The sequence below is a fragment of the Montipora foliosa genome, chromosome 7 (genome assembly GCF_036669935.1).
Source record: "Montipora foliosa isolate CH-2021 chromosome 7, ASM3666993v2, whole genome shotgun sequence".
Taxonomy (NCBI): domain Eukaryota; kingdom Metazoa; phylum Cnidaria; class Anthozoa; order Scleractinia; family Acroporidae; genus Montipora; species Montipora foliosa.
The window spans coordinates 19,740,446-19,760,445 of NC_090875.1; the positions used below are offsets into that span (position 1 = coordinate 19,740,446).

General features: G+C 40.1%; 2 protein-coding genes across 4 annotated transcripts in view; one reads left to right on the plus strand and one right to left on the minus strand.

Moving 5' to 3' along the window:
- Nucleotides 1–3,530, minus strand: part of LOC138010445 (uncharacterized) — a 5,020-nt gene extending 1,490 nt beyond the window's left edge. Inside the window, exons 1-3 of the mRNA XM_068857410.1 lie at nt 3,339–3,530; nt 2,875–3,000; nt 772–954 (exon numbers count right to left, since the gene is read on the minus strand). Coding sequence (XP_068713511.1) covers nt 772–954; nt 2,875–3,000; nt 3,339–3,497 — 468 coding nt within the window. The 5' untranslated portion in view covers nt 3,498–3,530. The remainder of the gene's footprint in view (nt 1–771; nt 955–2,874; nt 3,001–3,338) is intronic.
- A 1,738-nt stretch (nt 3,531–5,268) lies between these two features.
- The window catches only part of LOC138011226 (ADP-ribosyl-[dinitrogen reductase] glycohydrolase-like), a 20,378-nt gene continuing 5,646 nt past the window's right edge, over nt 5,269–20,000 (plus strand). The window contains exons 1-6 of one of the 3 annotated variants that reach the window (XM_068858185.1): nt 5,269–5,368; nt 13,112–13,264; nt 14,508–14,702; nt 16,737–16,880; nt 18,025–18,363; nt 19,353–19,508. In XM_068858185.1, the coding sequence (XP_068714286.1) occupies nt 5,345–5,368; nt 13,112–13,264; nt 14,508–14,702; nt 16,737–16,880; nt 18,025–18,363; nt 19,353–19,508 (1,011 nt within the window). In that variant the 5' untranslated portion in view covers nt 5,269–5,344. Of the gene's footprint in view, nt 5,369–8,966; nt 9,159–13,111; nt 13,265–14,507; nt 14,703–16,736; nt 16,881–18,024; nt 18,364–19,352; nt 19,509–20,000 lie in introns of those variants that run through there. The other 2 variants (XM_068858183.1, XM_068858184.1) reach the window with 2 other exon arrangements.

Consider the following 20,000-nt stretch of genomic DNA (forward strand, 5'->3'; position numbering starts at 1 on the left):
AGGCCGCGCACTAACCGACTGTGCCATCCTTGCTCCTAAAGCCGAAACGTCACAAATTGACCGTCTTAATGTTTCTGGGTGATGTAACAAAGAGTGAAAATTTTTCTCTATCGTTTGCGGTCTTGCGCCAGCACAGTCACAAATGGATTTATTTTTAGATACACTTTGCGCGCGAAAACATACAAAGGGTCTCCACTTTAACCAATCAGGATATCGCATTGACGTCACAAATTAATTTGCATCATTGTTTTCAAACAACTATCTCAATGCAAAGCAGTCTGTGACGTCAACCATTCCCCTTAATTGCTCGCTTTTGGATTAAAGTATGACCACTTTTCCTGTCTTTCAAAGCCAATAAAAAAGTGAAATTTCAATCAAAAGGTTCTAAAAACAACACGATGTATTTGAACGATATGGGAGAATAAATAAAGTGGAAAAGTGTATTGAGGTGACGGGCGCTTTAAGGACGGTTTATCGCAGCACGACTTGACACCATATTTGCAGCCGATTCATGAAAACGAAAATCAGGCCGATACTTTCAGAGAAGCCGGCGTGTGAATTATCTCTAAAGAATGCATGGTTATTTTACCCGCCAATTTTCTTTTTGGATACCAAGAGTACTTACTAAGATCTACTTTCTCTGCATAGTTTTAAACCGCGCAAAAATATCCCTGCATTATTAAGCATCACCGATAGGAAATCCGAGTATCTGGAGATGCGCAGAGCGTATGCGCAATAACAATAGTAGGCACCGTCCTTAATAATCATTACCTCTGTAGCCTCTGTAAGACGGCAGTACTCGTTCGGTTTCTTCTTTGGGCTGCACACCCCGTTGGCACAGCATTGCGAGCTAGGGCAGCTTTCGTCGGAACTACAGGAGACGACGCACTTGCCATACCAATGGGAACCGTAATTTCCCCGTCTACACGTATAACCTTTTACGCAGCAGCCACCCTGAGAAGCAAATTAATAAGAGGCGGTAAGTCGTCTATACCTTGTTTCCTACTTTAACCTTCCTCAAGTCGAAACGCCACAAATTCACCGTGCTAATGTTTCTGGCTGATGTAACGAAGAGTGAATTAGATAAGAGTGTTTCTTTAACACTTTGCGGTCTTCCCCAAGCACAGTCACAAATGGATTTATTTTTAGATACACTTTGCGCGAAAACAACAAAGGGCCACCACCTTAACCAATCAGGAGAGGCCATGTTTTTTTTACAGGTACATTACAACTAATCTTCGCGGGAACGGGTGTTCTAAAAATAGACACTTTTATGACTGTGCTGGGGAGGCCATAAGAACACTCTTAGCTAATTCACTCTTGGTGTAATGCAATAAGCTATGAGGAATAATCTCGGAAACACCACTTCTCTTTCCCGTATCACGAAAGCAGCAGATGATAGCAGCTGTTCCAAAACTATGTTACGGAGATTAAGCAAAAAATGTCAGCGTTTCTTCTATAGGTACCGGCGCAGAGATTACGGAAAACAAAAGACAGAAAAAAAGCACTAACTCCATAGACTAATCCCAAGAGACCAAAAATACAATGCCGTCCAGTTCCTTCAGAAAGACCCAATTAAAGGCAGCTACGGCAGCACCGCCCGATCTTTGAAACATCCGGTTTGCTTCGTTAAAGTACCTATCACCTCAACGCACTTTTCCACTTCATTTATTCTCGGATATCGTTCAAAATGCATCGTGTTGTTTTTACAACCTCTTGAGAGAAATTTCAATTTATTATTGGCTTTGAAAGACGGGAAAAATCGTTATACTTTGATCCATAACCGAGCAATGAAGGAGGATGGGTTCGATACCCGGGTTGACGTCACAAATTAATTTGCATCACTGTTTTCAAAAAACCTCGTATCGAAACCCGATTCCCCTTCATTGCTCGGTTATATATGGATCAAAGTATGATCACTTTTCCTGTCTTTCAAAGCCAATAAAAAAGTGAAATTTCAATCATGTATTTGAACTATATCGGAGAATTAATAAAATGGAAAAGTTTCTTGAGGTGATAGGCACTTTAAGGACGGTTTATCGCAGCACGATTTGACTCCCGATTTCGAGCAGTTGGTTTCTCCTACGCTTAATTCCCGAGAGAGAAACCACTGAGAGCAACCGTTTGATTTTCCATCTAGCACGTGTGAAGTACGTCACAACCCACGTGATGTATTTGACATTACTTCGTCTTATTTCGCGGGAAATAACTACACAGCGGGCTAGCTCGCCCAAACGCAGCAGCTTCGTAGCTAAAAACACGCGCAAGCGCCAAAACAAGTTTACTAACTCGTTTTACCGGTTCAAATTTAATTTATTCGTCCTTGTCGCTGGACGGCGGCTCACTAAAAGAAACTAACCATTGTTCGCAGTGGTTTCTCTCTCGGGAAGCGTAGGAGAACCCAACTGCTCGCAGGGTGCCCGATTTGCGGCCGATTCATGAAAACGAAAATCAGGCCGACACTTTCAGAGAAGCCGGCGTGTGAATCAGTTACATGATGATATGGTATGCGTACAATATAGAAGCAATCAAAATTATGGAGATCAAGAACTCGATCGTACGATTCGTGCTGCGATGATGTTGTGCCTACAATTCCTAGCGCGTAAACCGGCCTTTTGACTGACAAGGAAAGCTGACAATTTCCTAATTTAAAAAAAAAAAGTATTTAATCAGAGTTTCTTATCCCAATAGCCAAAAGGTATCCGTTTGAAATCGGTGCCTGGTTGTTAAAAGGAATGTCAACGCTCAGTTAAAAAAAATCCGTATCCCGAGGAATCTGAGATATATTTTGTCAATTTTATATACAACTCGCTGCGCCATGGTCTCGATGTGTTCAACCTCTTTTTGACCAGTGCCAGTCCCTACTAGTTTTACCTTTAGTAGACACCAGTGTCCAGGCTGCGTGCAAGATCGCAGCCATTTGCAACATCGATAATAATAGTATCCAGAACGGTAGCAGCGGTAACCTCCTGAGCAATGGCTTTGGTGAGAACAATATCTCTGAGGAGTGGATAAAAACATAAGTAAGGGATAATTTGTTAGTTTTTGTGCGTCTTTACCCCCACGTCACCCTTTCCATCACTGGCACCGGCACAGCACTGGCCTTGAGAAACACTCAAGTTTTTTGGTTGCGTTATAAGAGCGAAACGTAAAACTAAACTGGAGGGGCATTTCGTGAAGACACTGTAAGCTGGGATCCCAAAGTTTCTGAGTAATTGTGGTTAAGTATAGCATTTAAAAGAAATCGAACCTTTATGGGTAAAACGCATGAAATCTCTCTGTGGTTATTTTTTGAAATAATAAGAATCGTGATTATTTAAAAATCAAAGTGCGCTTACGGTACAATGCCATGTCCATGAGTTGCCATTATGCCAACGTTTGGCAGGCTCTTTCTGCATCGCAGTAGCTTCATCTTCGATGTATGGTACGTTTGCATTTGCGGTTAATATCGCAGCAAAGCCTACCATGGCAAAGGAAACCAACGCTGTTAACGCCATCTCGAAATCCCTGCCTTGGTGCCTTGTTACAAATGCGCAATCTTCCACGCGGTTAGATTATAACTGTATCTTGTGTTTGCTTGTTTGCTTTCTAAAGCATCTTTAAACTAGCTTCATTCAAACATCAGAAATACTGTCTTTTGATGAAGTTTTCTTTTTAGCGTAAACTAATTTATGTTGTTGACCGTTCAATTGACACACTTTTTTGTGGAAGTACGAAAAAAAAAAAAAACAATATTAGTCAGATAGATAAGGAGAGATCCTCGTCAATTTTGTAGTTTCGTATTGACCAAGAAATCACCATCAACAAGAAACACTGACTATAAAGCAATAGAGAATTTTTTGTTTTCAATTGTCGGGTACCCCAGTATCCATATGCAATTATTCATGTTATAAGCAAACGTCGTTGTAAAAAGAGTTTTTCTGTGTTTACTCACTCGCTTACTAAGTGTTACTCGTTTGCTTTTCAAAAACAAACTTTTGAGTAATTATTATGCATATCCTTCAAATCTGAATGACTATTTTAGCCAGCTGTCTGATTTCCTCAGAGAATACAGTGGATATAATGGCCATTTGTCGTTGAATGTTCGTCTACATCCTTTTTTATTAGCAAAGTCGAAATTACATAAGATTTATAATTAAAGGCCATACCATTGAGAAATATTTCGGTGCAATTACACGCCCATTGAATTGCACGTAAAAGAAATCCAGCATATTCTTTCGTTTGTGCAGTACTTGCAGAGAAATTGACTTTCACTACTAACAATCACATTTTCGTGATTTCTTTTCGTTCAACTGAATACAAAGCTAGTATAAGCGCAAACAACTTAAATAAACAGGCCTTCTTGTCATAGATTAATGACCTAGGTTTGTTTTAAGAAAGGTGAACAGGGATGAGACAGTCGTGAGAACACTCGCCCCTCGACAATGTGTCCAGGGATCGATTCCCAGATTCCGGTAGCCAGGTTTTTTTCCCCTCTCCTCAAAAACCAACCTATGATTTCATTTGGTTTCTGTACACTGTTCCCAGCGCTAAATACGCTTAGCGCTTAAAGTAAGTTCTTTTCATCATCGTCGTCGTCGTAGTTATGATAAAAAATCCCACCGAATATGCATCTGTTTCTTGTGCGCATGCTTCCTTCGCCACTAAAAGCCAGCCCTGATGCACGGAGTTGGCTTAAGACGTGTGATTTTGATATAACACCAAATTCTCACGAATTTCCAACAAAGAAATCCGTGGTGCTAGTTAGGAGAATGAACATTTCGATCGTGTAAATGAAAGGGTTGCCATAATTGAGAGATTTAGCTCATTTCTTGCATGTCATGTAGAGACATATCAAGCAACTTCACAAAAGAGGGAGAAAAGTTCGAACAAGGAAATTTTCATGCTCTTATTAAGCAATAGAGGACGTTTTCCGTGTTTCCATAGCCTCATCTAAACACGAGGGGGAGTTGGGAGAATTCGAGACAGTTATGCAAATCCGAGACGCAGTCGAGGGTTTGCATAACTGTCTCGAATTCTGTCTCGAATTGCATAACTGTCTCGAATTCTGTCTCCCAACTCCCCCGATGTTTAAATTGATTTTCCTGACACACGCTCATATTTCCTACCAACCAATCAAAACGCGCGTCTGACAATACATAACCAATCAAAATTCGTGTGATGTCACAGCTGTGTTTCCATACTCTCATCTAAACACAGCTGTTGACCAATGAGAGTGCGCGTACTATCCTGATTATTTTATAATGACACGTAGCACACTTCCGCTTGCTGCTCGCCGTTTCAAGTAATCTCTGCATCAACGCATTTAGCATCTCGAATTTTTCGGAAAACCACTGAGTGTCACATGACATGGCTTACTCTTCTTGCGGTAAGTGATTTACTGAAGCGTTTTTCACCTTAATTTAAAATTCTGTAGAAACTCACGTTTGAACCTACAAGATACGTTTTTTAAAATTAATGCTTAAACTCTTGAATTAAACAAATTTGGTTGATCATTTGCACATCCATGAGGACACTGGATCAGTTGAATTAAAACATGGAATAAAGTAAAGGAATAATCCAACATGGCGCGTTTTTTCCCTCCAAAAGCCGAACCTTATGCAAAACCGCTAACGGCTGACCGCGGTTTGAAGTTTGCGGTCGACCTTACAAAACTATGACGACTGCCACAACTCCAACCAAACAACACAATAATATCAGTAGTTAAAAGAGATGCACATGCGGCACGTCGTGCGGCACGCATTTTGGCAAAAATTAGGGAGTTTAAACACGCGACGTTTTTGAGCCACGTACGGCAACCGGAAGTGAGCCGGTTTTCCCTTTTCACTAGCTTGTCTTCGCACAATCACATTTACATTGCTAAGTATCTTTTCTCCATTAGAGATGATTAGGTTAAAAATCTGGAAGATACTACTGTCCTGGCATGCGAAATTTTCATTTCCGGTTACCATCCCTGGCTCAAAAACGTCGTGTGCTTAAACTCCTTAACTCTTGCGGAAATCTGCATAACAACGACGGGAAATCACCAACTTTGAGGTTTTGATGACAACGCGAACATACAAATGCAAATCTTTCATTCTCTATTTATACTCTTGTACACATTTATTTTTAGAATAATTTGACCACGTTGTACGAAGTGAACTAGGGAGAACGATCGAGAAAGACTAAATTAAAACTTTCATTTTGTGGTGGCATTTTCGTTGCCGTCGCCATCGTAGATCTTAGGGAGTTTAAGAAACAACGACGGCTACGGCAGAGACCACGCCAAAAAGCAGTGATATTACTGGTTAAAAGAACCAAAATGATCGTGCTGCACGTGCGGCACGCATTTTTGAACATTTCTCTCCCGTACTCGTCAAAACTACTACGTGTAATGACCAAATTTAAGGTTTTGACGACAACGTGGACAAACTACCGTGGATCTTTCAGTCTCACTCCTTACTTCAAATCCGTCTGTACCAATCCAGTTTTAGGACACTTCGCTCATATTGAATAATATAAACAAGATGGAATAATCATGAAATACTTAAAACAGCTCAAACTTATATTTTGAAGTGATGTTTTCGTCTCCGTAGCCGTCGTACCCTTTTAATTCTCACATTGTCATGTTTTATGTACATTCCGTTGTTACTGGCATAATTAGCACTTTTCCCGACTTATAAATTCAACTTAACGCTTTGTACATTAATCAACTGAAGATGACAGCCGTTTCTGTCGAAACAAGTCTTGTAATTTCAAAAGTTTTCTCGTTTTCTTTAAAAATCTTTCTTATCCTTGTTGCTTCAAAACGCCAAACATGCCGTTTTAAATCATCACTCCACGTATTCTTATTCCGGAATAGGGTCAATCGAACGCACCCTGAGTTAGCCCAATCGGTATATGACCGTCTATTCACCTGGGCCCGGTTCCTCGAAAGCCGATTAAGTTAATCCAGGATTAGCGTAAACTTTTGTTTAACGTTTTCAACTTTTTGGTGAAAGTTTCTTTTGCTTATTTTTGTTTTTCAAGATTGACGTCTTCTCATGTAAAGTTCCGCCGAAAATCTGCGTTGAACAGCATTTGGGAGTAGAGAAATAAACTGCTTAGTTAATTTTTACTGGGTTGCCTATGGCAAACCAGTCGAGGTCTGCGTTTATTTCGTCGTTTTTTTTATTTTTTTTTCCGTGTCGGTAAAAGTCTTGCCTGTCACTGCCCTGCTAAGTGGTGGCTTTGTGCATAGAGCCTTCTGCGCGTATTTTCTTAGGATCGAGAGGGTAGTGGGAAATGCGTAGATTTCTCTGGTGGATACAGTAGAACGATTAACTTAACCGGCAATGGCGTCGAAAGTCATGTAACGCGAATGGCGTTTTAGTGGATCTTTGAACAAAATATACCCTTATGAAGCTCATGAATGGCAGGTCAGTTGGATATACAGGCGGTGGAATCTTAAAAGCGACGAGTAATGGACTTCGACAACAATCTATCGCCCGTCGAGCCGAAATCATAGTGAGCTGTATTTACCTGAAGTACATGGTAATTTGACACGATTGAGTTTCTTGCCTTCACGCACGCAATGAAATAGGAAGAGGTTCTCGCCTCTTTGAGCAAATATGTTGTTTGTTTCAATAAATTTTTCGCTGGAAAAGGATTCTGTGATATTTTCTGCCTTTGTCAATTATAATATCATGTTGTGTATTGAAATGTGATATGGGAGAACTTTTTTTGTATTGCTCTGTAAGCAGGAAGGGTTCACAGGCCTGTTGGAAGCTTGCTTGAGTTTCAACAAAATGAGCCCCAAAATCAGTGAAAAATTGTGACGCAGATGAATAATAAAGTAGCTGCCATTTCCAAAATGATGAAATTACCTGGTGATAAATAACGTCGAATGCGTCTTGGAGAGTAAATTTTGACTTTGCATAAACAAGAGTTGTGCGATTGTGATCTTTGTTTTGACTTCGCTCATTTCATTGTCAAACTTTATAACACTTGACAGAAAAAGAAACTTACAAAAACCCGGTATCTTGCCATCATTTGACACAGATGCTTCACTGTTTGGCGAGTAAACATGCCGCGGTAACTTAATCACGGCGCCCGCTGAATTCCGGCCATGTCACTTTCGATTTGGCGATTTATTTGAACGTAGCAAAAATCTCCCAAAATGTTTGTTGCTGATCGTAACTTTTTATATTCTATATTCACGGTTCAAAATTAATGTTGTTTTCATGTCGTAAATATGTTATTCTCGATCGACCGTCCTGGAGACTTCCTTCTGCTCTTCCTAAAAACTGTGTATCAATAGTTGTTTACTTTTGCATCAATATTTGTTTTTGCATAGAGCCAGCTAACAAGATCTGTACCTTGCTGAGTTCGCATTTGTTAGCGTTAAAAGTATTTTCGGTCCGATGCTTCTGTTTTATGAGGGGTATATTGTTTTGGTCTCCCATCCAAACACTAACCCCGCCAAACAGGGCTTGACTTCAGGGAACTTCGGCGTTACAAAGCTGTGAGATGCTCAGCGGGCACGCTTAAACTTGTGGTGAAAAGAAGTTTATCAACATGTCAGCCCAGAAGCCAATGTTTCCCACTTCCCATTTATTTTCTTCAATCTTTCTGGGTTCAGTACTTTGCTAGTAACCACATGTCTTCTCAGACTATTTACCCAAGACTTCTACCATGGCACTACAATGATAGACAATACCAAAACAATATCGTGCACTGTTAGAGCTACATATTACGCAAGGACAGATCTGTTTCGTCGTACGAACGTGTGAGGACCTGTGAGCCAAAGGGCCTCTTCTGGTATGACTTCTTAATGACCTTGAAAAAAATTGTTTGGAACGGTGCACGTACCACAGGCAACCCAGTGTACCATCACGGAGGGTCTAGTTAATCTTAGATTAGCGTTAATCGGCTTTTGAGGGACTGGGCCCTGGCCAATCTTAATCTAACATAGCAATATGTAATCATCATGAAGTGTCCTACCTGGCATTGTGAACTTGGGTTGCCTGTGGTGATCGATGATTGCGTGACACTCGCAAGCATTGACGATGGAAATATCGAGCGAACAGGCAGCAGTGCCAGACAAGAAAGGAAACGATTCCGAGTCCAAAAATGATCAAATCATGGAATCATCAGACTGCAAAACGAAATCACCAGATGACGAAGTAAACACATCAGCTGTAAGCTTATGTAGAACTCTTATCAGAATAGTTTCCAAAAAACCAGCCACTGCTGTCTTCACGGCCTGAACGATCGATAGAAATCGATGATCGGAAAATGAATCGATCAATCGATGGCAATCGATTACAGTTAATTTAAAATTGGCATCAAGTAGCATGGCCAATGGATGACCAATCGATAATCACATAAAAGTAGTGGCGAACATCATCGAGTGACATCGATTGGTGTTCCTATTGGAAATCGATGAAAATCGATGTTATTTTATTTAATTGATTGATTCTTTTAGCTTATTGTACCCTGCGAGCAGAGTCTCTTTCGATCTTCCTAGATAAGTCGGGAGGAGGCGGAAAGAAGACTCTGCCAGCCACCTCGACTTTCTCAGATTTTCCGCTCATCCAAAGAAATCGATGAGTCAGTGCAGTTTCGATTTGTCAAACCTTCATTTATTTGTGTGCATGATCAATCGCCGCGTGTCGTTAATCATGTTTTAAATTTACAAAGCGTGACAATTTTTAACTGTCTAAATTTCCATGAGCATTTCCTCCGTATGTCGGTTACAGAAGCTAGTTTGCCAGAATTGAGAAACCTATTAATTTTTCAGTAAAAATTGAAATGGCAATTTTAAATACTTGACTAGTATCTTGAGTTTCCAAGGAAATGATTCCTTAGTTGTCGTGTGTTTGCCAGAGTTGTTCGAAAATATTGTAACTGTTTGTTTTGGCTTTGTGGTTTTATACCTGCCAACTCTCACGCCTTAGGCGTGAGTCTCACGCCTGCGGGTTAAAAACTTCTATCTCACACCGGCTCACGCTTGCGGGCCAATTTCTCACGCCTGATTGAAAAATGTGAGTTGTTGCCGTCTTGCTTGACACAATTTCCAAAAATATGTTAACTCAGACCAAGAGAAAATGAGGGGAAGAGGGAGGCTCAAGGCGTTGGCCGGGATATGTTATGTCCACGAAAGTTATTTTTAGACGAGCGGTAGTCTTTGTTCTAGCGGAAGTCTGTCTTCTGAGACGTCCGCATGCAGTCTCGCTTCGCTCTCAGGTTATTAGTGAAAAGAGAAAATGATGGCGCACGTGAAAGGCTGATGAATATATATTGTCTTTCAAACATCGGGCCGAGGTTGGCCTGCATGCGGACGTCTCGGAAGACTTCCGCTAGTCTAAAAATAACTTTCGTGGACATGACATATCCCAAGGGCTGGAGCGAGAGCCTCCTTCTCTGTCCCCTCATTTTCTCTTGCTCAGACCCATGTAAGGAACGAAAACCATGTGTAAAATGAATAAATGACAATTACCTTCCTCGCCATCTCTGATTTTTGAACTGAAAAGCACTGGGAGCGAGCTCGCGTTTATACGTCTTCGAAAGACTTCGGACGTCTTCGGAAGACTTCGGACTTTTTCGGAAGACTTTGGACGTCTTCGGAAATCTTCGGAAATGTTCGTGTCGTCTTCAAAAATACCAGCACTCCCAGGATAAAAATCTCACACCTATATCTCAGAAAAAGTTGGCAGGTATATGGTTTTGCGGTTACTAGTCACGCTTGACTGACTCCCGAATACTGTACGTTTAAATTTTTAACGCATGCTTAATACGAAGTGTTGAGGCGGCTGGCAGAGTCTTCTTTCCTTTTCAGGACTTATCTAGGAAGATCGAAAGAGACTCTGATGATATTGATAATCAATGACAATCGATAATCACAAAAACTTGTACGATTGATTGTCCATCGATTATCAACATTAATCGATTAATTGACATTGATTGTTATCGACCATCGATTCCACTGAGTGTTCAGGACCTGTGTCTTGACAACTGGCAACAGAAATCTATTCAGCAATGTGCTTGCTTTAAATATTTTATACCTCTGAGATTTGCATAGGAAAACCGTATGAATGTGATTGATTTATGGGCACGAGTGATGTTTTGGAAGTTCTCAAAATTCCACAAGCCATAAGCCGAAGGCGCATTGTTTACAAACGCACTTTTGCTATTCCACTCCTCATGTAAAAGCTTTGTTTTGTCTGCTAAACCATGCATGAAATGCTGTTAAATTAAAGTATCTTGAAGACGTACATGCAGCACCCCTGTAATGAAATGGGCACGACACATCGATATCGGTCTCAAGTTGTGATCAACACAAAGGCAATAGGATGCCTGAGTCTGTGTTTTTAATAGCTGCGCCCAATATTTTAAATATGGACGATTATTGAATACACTGTGCAGTGTATCATAAACTGAATTATGGGTCTTGCACTCACATTAAAATTCAATGATTTTGCAAATAATAAGACTGATTCTTAAAGTGCCCCTGTGATAAAAAAAGTCACTTCCTTTTTTTCTTCAGATTTTGAAAGTTAGTGTGTTTGCTTAAAAAATAAATACCTGTCTGGCAAAATTTTGAGCTTTGATTTTTATCCAAAGGCTGTTTTTTTTTAATTGAGTGTAAGTTTTGGATTTCATGGTCCACCATTAATCACATTCAAAACTGACCGATTGGACCTCAGAGGGTTGGATCCAGGAAAAAGGCTCACTAGCTTAAAATTTCAGCATATGAATGAGGCTTTTAATATATGCAAAACGCCAGTTTAAAAGTCGGAAAGCCCAAAACTCCCATGCTGCATATTAATTCTGTCGTGTATCCACACATTACATTCTTAAACTAGTGAGCCTTCGACGTCATTTTCTCCTCAATCCAGGTCTCTCAAGAACTTAAAGTTAGTAATGGTGGACCATTAAATAGGAAAATTCCAGTTAAAGTAAACAGGTGTCTTTTTGAAATGAAGGCTTAAAACCTTGGTCGCTTACAGTGTTTAGTTAACATAGTTTTGGAATCCAAAGAAAAATTAAGAATTTATTTTTTGGTCACGGGGGCACTTTAAGTCCATCAGTGCCACATACTGCTTGTACAGGGGTCTCAAAAAGTCTGAACATGTCAGTAATGGCAGACTATGAACTCCTAAACGACACTAAGTTAACAGTCTTTGGATAAAAATCAAGGGTCAAGTGTTAAGCAAATTGACACACTTTCAAGAAAAAAGAAATTATTATTGATTTTTTTGCTCAATTAATAGCATGCACTTTCAAGAACTGACTCAAACCTTTGAATGACCACCTGACCAAAAACTTACACATCTCAATCCTGGTCATAGTGCCCTTGTCCCAGAGGTTTCTCTTGAGCTGCCATGCAAGTGGCGAAGATGCATGAGTTCGGCGAGGAAGAGAAAAACCTCTGGTTACTTTGCACTTGAATCTCACTTTCGTGCAGACACCAGGGTCAAGATCTGACCCTCAGGCTCTAATTGGTCGATACTTTAATCACAAACACGCACTTCAATGTGATTGATTCATTGGATTGGTCATACTTAGGGGAGGCGTGATTGCCAAGTTGCCATTGGTCCCTTTTGTAATTATCAGTTTGACGCGTTTGACAGCTGGCGTCTGCAAGAAAGTGAGATTCAAGTCCAAGGTAACCAGAAGTTTTTCTCTTTCTCACTGCTTCGTGACTCAACTTTGCTGCTTCACGGCTCTTTTGCAGCTCAAGAAACACAGGTACAAAACACAGGTGACAGGTTATTATTTTTTTACCAAATGAAACACAAAGTATTCTTTAGAAGCTAGCATCCATTAAAGAACCTTAGGCCTAATTAGGCCTAAAGAAAAGTTTTTAGGCCTAATGTTAGCATTTGTAAACAGGTGCTGTAGGGTTGTTTTTGTATTCAGTGGTAAAACAATGACCTGTGACCTGGACCTGTGACCTGTATTTTGTACCTGCCCGCTAGAAGTTGATCAACTAAAAATTTGGTTATCACACTGAATTTCCACTGTATCAACGAGTATAAAATTTTGCTATCTTAAGTCCAAGCTCATTTTTATGGATACATAGATACAGTCGAGTAGAAACGATTATAAGCTTATCAATAACTTCTTAACTTTCTGATTATGATGACAGTGTCCTGAAAAAGAGAGGCCCCAGTTCAATGTAACAACTTCCTTGTCTAAGGAAGTCCTTCTGGATCGCATAAAAGGCACAATATATGGGAACTGTATTGGAGATGCTATTGGACTGCTAACAGAGTTTATGTCCAAGAAAGAAGCTGAACTTGTAAGTTACACAAATTTGCAAATCATGTATTGATAACATCTTTTGTGAACAAATATTTCTTAACTTTGCCAAGGGCTCTGAAATTAAGAATGTGTCAATATGATTGTAAATATTGTCTTAGAACAATGACTTTTAATTATTGCAAGGTGGAATAATATCTACTAGGTAGCATTTACTGTGATTTGTTGACAGTGATATGAATAAGGGCAGTACAATTAATTTGGAGACAGTAGACATCAGGATGGTTCATAACTTCTTGACAAGAAATATTCTACAATAAAACGTGTGAATTATTTATTATACCTCAAAATAAGTGGTCGGGAGTTATACACACTGGTACCTTTCTGGAAAAGTGCAGGAATTTGGGGTATTTATTTTCTAAATTAGATTTTATTAATATATGCAACTCCCTTCTTTATGGCCTGTCTAAATCTTCGGTGCAAAACCTATGTTAACTGGTACAGATACGATAGTGCAGCCAGAGTCCTCACCTTTTCTCACAAATCTGAACATACATGTATCACTACCCATTAAACAAAGAATTCAATATAAGATTTTACTTCTTACTTTCAAAATTCTCATTAACCGTGCACCGTCCTATTTGTCTGACCTTCATTAATTCTAAGGTCGCCTAGCCTCGATCTGTCTAAGCTTATCTTAACTCTTATGGAAAGAGAGCTTTCTCTTGTGCAGCCCCTGAGCTGTGGAATTCACTCCCTCCTAATATCCGGTCATATTCTTCTCTATCTATATTCAAAGGCTTACTTAAAACCTGGCTTTTCGAACAAGCATATCCTGACTACGTAGTTATTGCGATTGAGTTGGTGCGTGATTTTATGATAATTATGTGATGAAAGATGCATGATAAGTACACTGTACAAAACCTGTGAAATCCTGTGGGTTTTATTAATGTTTAATATATATTTGTTTTATTTTTTTGTTTTTATCACTCTATTATTCATAATATTTTTATTGATTAATATAATACCCTTTTCTTTCTCTTTTGGCTCTTAAATCTGGTGTCAAATAGACAGGCAACATCTCAATAATCACAAACTCCTGATCTATGTTTACTATTACTATTACTATTACTATTACTATTACTATTACTATTACTATTACTATTATTATTATTATTATTATTATTATTATTATTATTATCATTATTATATTGGTAATTTGTGAAGGAATTACACGCAATCCATGAATGCCCTTAGAATGTACTTTTTTATTTCATCTATAGATCTATGGCCGCAATTACCACCAAAGCTGGGGGGGAAAGTTAAAGGCCAAATTCACGAAGTCGTCACTTCCCAATTTAGAGTATGAAATGAAGAATAGAGACATGCACCGTGACAGGTTTGAAACTGGTGATTGGACTGATGACTCTGATCAAATGATCCTGATCTTACAGTCTTTGATTGAGAACAATGGCAAGGTAATTAATAATAATGATGACTGAAAGAATAAGATGAGGATAATGATGATGAGGTGGTCATGATGATGATGATGATGATGATGACGGCAATGATGGTGACGATGACGACGACACTGATGACAAGGACTATCGTGATGCGCATGACGATAGCCATGACATTGATGACAATGATGGTGATAGTGATAATGATGATGACAATTAGGATGATGATGACAGTAATTATTTTTATTGCAAATAGCCTGCAGTGCAGGCGGTTTTGGTGGTTTTCATCTTTTGATCTTTCGAGTGTCTAGCCGCCATTTTGGATTCGCTGCAGACTGGGAGAATTGGGGCGAGAATGACAAACTGTCATAGGGGGTGGGGGGCCACGCTTGGTAAACTTTTTACCTCGCTCCAACTCTCCACTGTTTTTCTATTTCAAGATGGCGGCATGAACATCCGATGGAAATATACCACTCGCCCCGCCAAAATCTGCCTGCACTGCAGGCTATATTGCAAATGATCCCTTCAACTGCTTGATATTTGGTACATTACATCATTTTCATAGCAACTTTCATGTAACCCGCAATGTATTTTGTTTTGCCCACAAAATTTTGCATAAACTATTGACAACTATTTCCCAAGTGCTTTTGAAAACAATAGTCAAAGGAGAAGTTCACTCCAAAATGACAATCCTTTTTTATCGATTAATACAAAGTTCAAGAGGACAACAGCTTTTAACCAAAATGACAGTCAATCTTGAAATTATAGCTTTATAACCTTGTGAAATCCTTGTTAAAAATACACACATGCAGGTGGCCATCTTGGATTATACGTGACGTCATTGAGCTCAAATTCCTCTCTTCAAATTCCAGTCATGCCTTTTTGTTCAGCAACACATAAGTTGCTCAAATAGGTCAGACGGACGAAACACCGTTCATGTTGTTCACATTTCCTAGAATCTGTAGTTTCGGAGATTGCGGCTTTTCTCGCGAACAAGGAAACAGCTTCATTGACGTCACGTATAATCCAAGATGGCGGCCAGCATATGTGTATTTTTAACAAAGAATTCACAAGGTTATAAAGCTATTTCCAAATTGAAATTATGGTTAAATGGTGTTCTCCTCATGAACTTTCTGTTAATCGATAAAAAAAGGACTGTCATTTTGGAGGAAACAAAATGCATTACGGGCATATCTGAAAGTCGCTCATATCCGCAATTATAATCCATCAAATATTTTCGCTCGCGCGTGATTGGTCTAAACGCGTCACGTGGTCGAATATTCCCCAGCTAAAACTGGGGAATATCCGAGAATATTCCCCAATGATATTCCCCAATTTTTAAAACCGACTTCAAGGATTCAAGTCTCACATTAAAATTAATGTTAGGATGGCAGAACGGTTTGCTTTCGTAACAGAAGAAGAGATAAACCTGCTGGTCGATAGAGCGGTACCAGAAAACACCAAAAAATCCACTTCATACGCTGTTAACGTTTTTGACGGTAAGCTGTTTGTAAATCGTATCCGCCACTTGTATCCACACAATTAAAAAAATATGTTTTCCTTTCACTGAAATATTGTACTTTTTCCCCAAGCGTATTCTTTTAACTGAAGCGAAGTCTGTTCGAAATTCTGGAAATGAATATTGAATGACGCGGTTTTGGAAGCCAATTGAGAAACTGTGACGTGTTGACATATGACGGACGGGCAAGATCCCGCTTGTTGCGAAAAATATTTGAAGGATAATAAACACAATAGCCTTAATTTGGCTTTAAAAATATGCTCGGATATTTATCCTTGGACATTATCTGTTCCTCGAAGCTCACAGTTTTCCTCGAGCTTCGCTCTCGGAAAAGTGTTCGCTTCTCGGAACAGATAATGTCCGCGGACAAATATCCGAGCATATTTTCGCGCCAAATGAAGGCTATTGTTTATCTATAACACACTGTCACAAAGGGAAAATAGCTTATTTCCCAAAGTAGTGGTCTTGCTCTGTGGTTTATAGTCATATTTGTAGATCACTCATTATTTGACTCTTTACGTGTCTGGAAACAGATGATTCCTGCAGACTTTGCGAAAAAGATGAAAAGGTGGTGTGACGAAGGATTTAAGGAGCTGGGTGATATTTGTGGAATGGGTATTGGCCGAACCACCCACGCTGTTCTACGTGACCCTCGTTTCCTTAAGGATCCTCACAAGGTACGTTTACAATCTTTGATTGGGATCTTTCATAAGAGGGGCGAAGCCAGGGGGTCCTAGGGTGCCCGTGACCCCCCGGGAAAGTACTTGAAATGCCCGGAATTTTGCTATGTATCTTTCTTTAAAAAAATAATATCCATTGGAGGATTCAGGAAATTGCAATTGCATATACGAATGTTCCGGGGGGGGGGGGGGTAGGGGTGGGGGGGGGGGACATGTCACCTATTCCTCCCGGACACTGGCTCCTTACGGTGTTCATTCTTGACCCCTCCAATGAAAAACCCTGCCTACGCCACTGCACAAGAGTGAGCAAGTACCAGCGAAGACAGTTATGGAAATTGCCACGCCACCAAATTTATAAATTTGTACAAGTAATCAAATGATTTTGAGTGCAACTTGGAATAAATAAGCTCAAGGGAATATCTTCATCATCATCATCAGTCCTTTTTGCGCCAAGGGACGCATAAGGCCTCTACAGTCTCTCTCCAGCGGGAGCGGTCTTGTGCCACCTTTCGAATTTCACTCCAGGTCAGGTGCATGGACTTGAGTTCTTTCTCCGCTGACCTTCGCCAAGTTATTCTTGGTCTTCCCCGTTGTCTTTTCCCCTCTGGTGTCCAGAACAAACTTTCTTTAGCAACATCGCCAGAGTCCTTTCTTAATACATGCCCAATCCATGTCCATTTCCTGCGGGTTATGTCCACCATAATATCTTCAAAGACCATATATATTGTTTATCAGTAGCCGTTGTTTTTGTTCATTAAACATATTGAATTGTAGCATTCTCGCAGCCGTCGACGTCGTTCTTTTCTTATAAGCTCCAACGGAGAGTCCAAGCCGGGCTTAGACGGCCGACAATCGGAAGCCGATTAGACCAAGTGTCGGAATCGGACAATCGGACAATCGACAATCGGCTCACAAAACAATCGGGCTAATGAAAAAAAAAAACAAACGTTCGGGACGCTCCGCACGTGCGCTTGACATTTTGGTACATTTCTGAGCCTTTCTCGTCCTGTCAACAACGTTAAATGACCAGATTTGAGACTGACGTGCTTGCGAGCATTTGACGATAAATGTTCAATTTTCTCTCCAAACATCCACACGGGTGAGTGGTCACTCTTAGTTATGGTGTTATTTTTTATTACAGGCTGCAGAGTACGTCTGGGAATCTTCTGGTCGCATCATTGCTCCAAACGGAGGTGTCATGCGCACTTCGATTCTTGGTATCCATGACTTCGGTGACATTGATGCAGTGATAGCCAATACAATGGCCGCCTGCAAAGTCACGCACGCAGACCCAAGATGCCTTGCGTCATGTATTGCCGTGACAACAGCGATTTCTTTAATGTTACAAGGGAAACACATCACACAAACGGGGGAATACGATGTCGACGCCGTCATTGATAAAGCGTTTAATTACGCGTATGAAACCGCGATCAAGAATGCGGAGGAACATGGAAGCGACTTGCTTGAAACAACACCAGAGGTATCAACGTCAACCGATAAAAGGAACTTCCACTTCTACTAAAGAATAAATCTAAAGTGAACAAAATAATGTTGGCAGTCAAATTTGTTTGCAAATTTTCCAAAAAATGTTGGTATCCATAAAAAAAAATCATTATCAGTGCTGATTGAAGATGCCGGTCAGTCAGGGAGATCGGGCAGGGATTGTGCAATGATGAGAGCACTCGCCTCCCACCAATGTGGCCCGGGTTCGATTCCCAGACTTGAGGTCACATATGGGTCAATTGAGTTTGTTGGTTCTCTTCTCTACTCCGAGAGGTTTTTCTCAGGGTACTCCGGTTTCCCCCTCTCCTCAAAAACCCAACATTTCCACTTGATTTACATTAATTGTTAATTTCAGTTTACTGTGTCCCTAATTAGTGCTCCAGCGCTAGAACGCCTAGACACTTAAATAAAGTTCCTTTCCTTTCATTTCCTTTCCTTTTTGCATAGTGTCCACAATTATTGCCACACAGCTAAATTCAATTGACGCTTACTGCGTTTTTCACAATTCTGCGGAATTCATCCTCAAGCACTAACGGCCAAACTGCGTTTTGGCTTCCATCAATCAAACTTCCGACGCCAACCACAGATGACGAAATCAATTTATGCGTGACTAACTCACCAGTCAGCATCTTTGGTTCCCACGGTACATTCTTATATTCAAATTCGACGCCGATGGAAAGCGATGGAATCTGTACGAATCTTTTTACTGAAGAATTTCTAAAAACACATCATAACGGTGTTCGAGCTGTGAACTGAACAAAAACTCCAATTCAATTTCCGGAGATGGAGTCGATCTTCCCGACTTTGTTCGGAAATTTGATTGATGGAAGTCAAAACGCAGTTTGGCGTCTCAGCGCTTGGAGATAAGATTCCGCAGAATTATGAAAATCGCAGTAAAAAAATCATCGTCACGCTGACCGAACCCTAAGCTGGCAAGGGCATACTGATCTGTTGGTCTTTTTTTAGGAAGAACTGAGGAAGTTTATGTACGCAAAAAGTCTGTCTGATCTGGAGTTAGACGGAAGAGGTAAAATAGGCTATACATACAAATGCATGGGATCTGGAATCTGGTCTTTAAAACAAAAGGATTTTCGAGCTTCTTTGGAGGCCATTGCGTATGAGGTAAGGAAAAACATTTATGCACATTTTTCATTTGAAAATTGAAGCTCGGGTTAAGCCTAGTTCCCACTAGCGACATAACGATCATAATTATAATCATAAGCACGAACATAACGCTGTTATGTCGCTTATGTGTTAGAGGGAACGTCCAGAAACATAATCATAGGCGCCCTTATGATCAACATAATCATAATCATAAGAAAATGATCGACCATTTTCTTATGATTATGACTATGGCTTTGACTATGACTATGTCGCTTTTCTTTGCAGTGGGAACGCGAAAATCATAACGACATAATGACGCAACGGGGTCATTGTGTTTTGGCCAATTAAAGTCTAGGACCAGTACTTTCGGGTCGGTTCATTTTAAAGATGGCGGCCAGCTTCGAGGAAAAGCGTTACGTTTTTAGAGCGGCCGTCTCCACTAGAACATAAGAAGCTTATGTTTATGTTTATGATTATTCTTATGATCCTTATGTCGCCAGTGCGAACTAA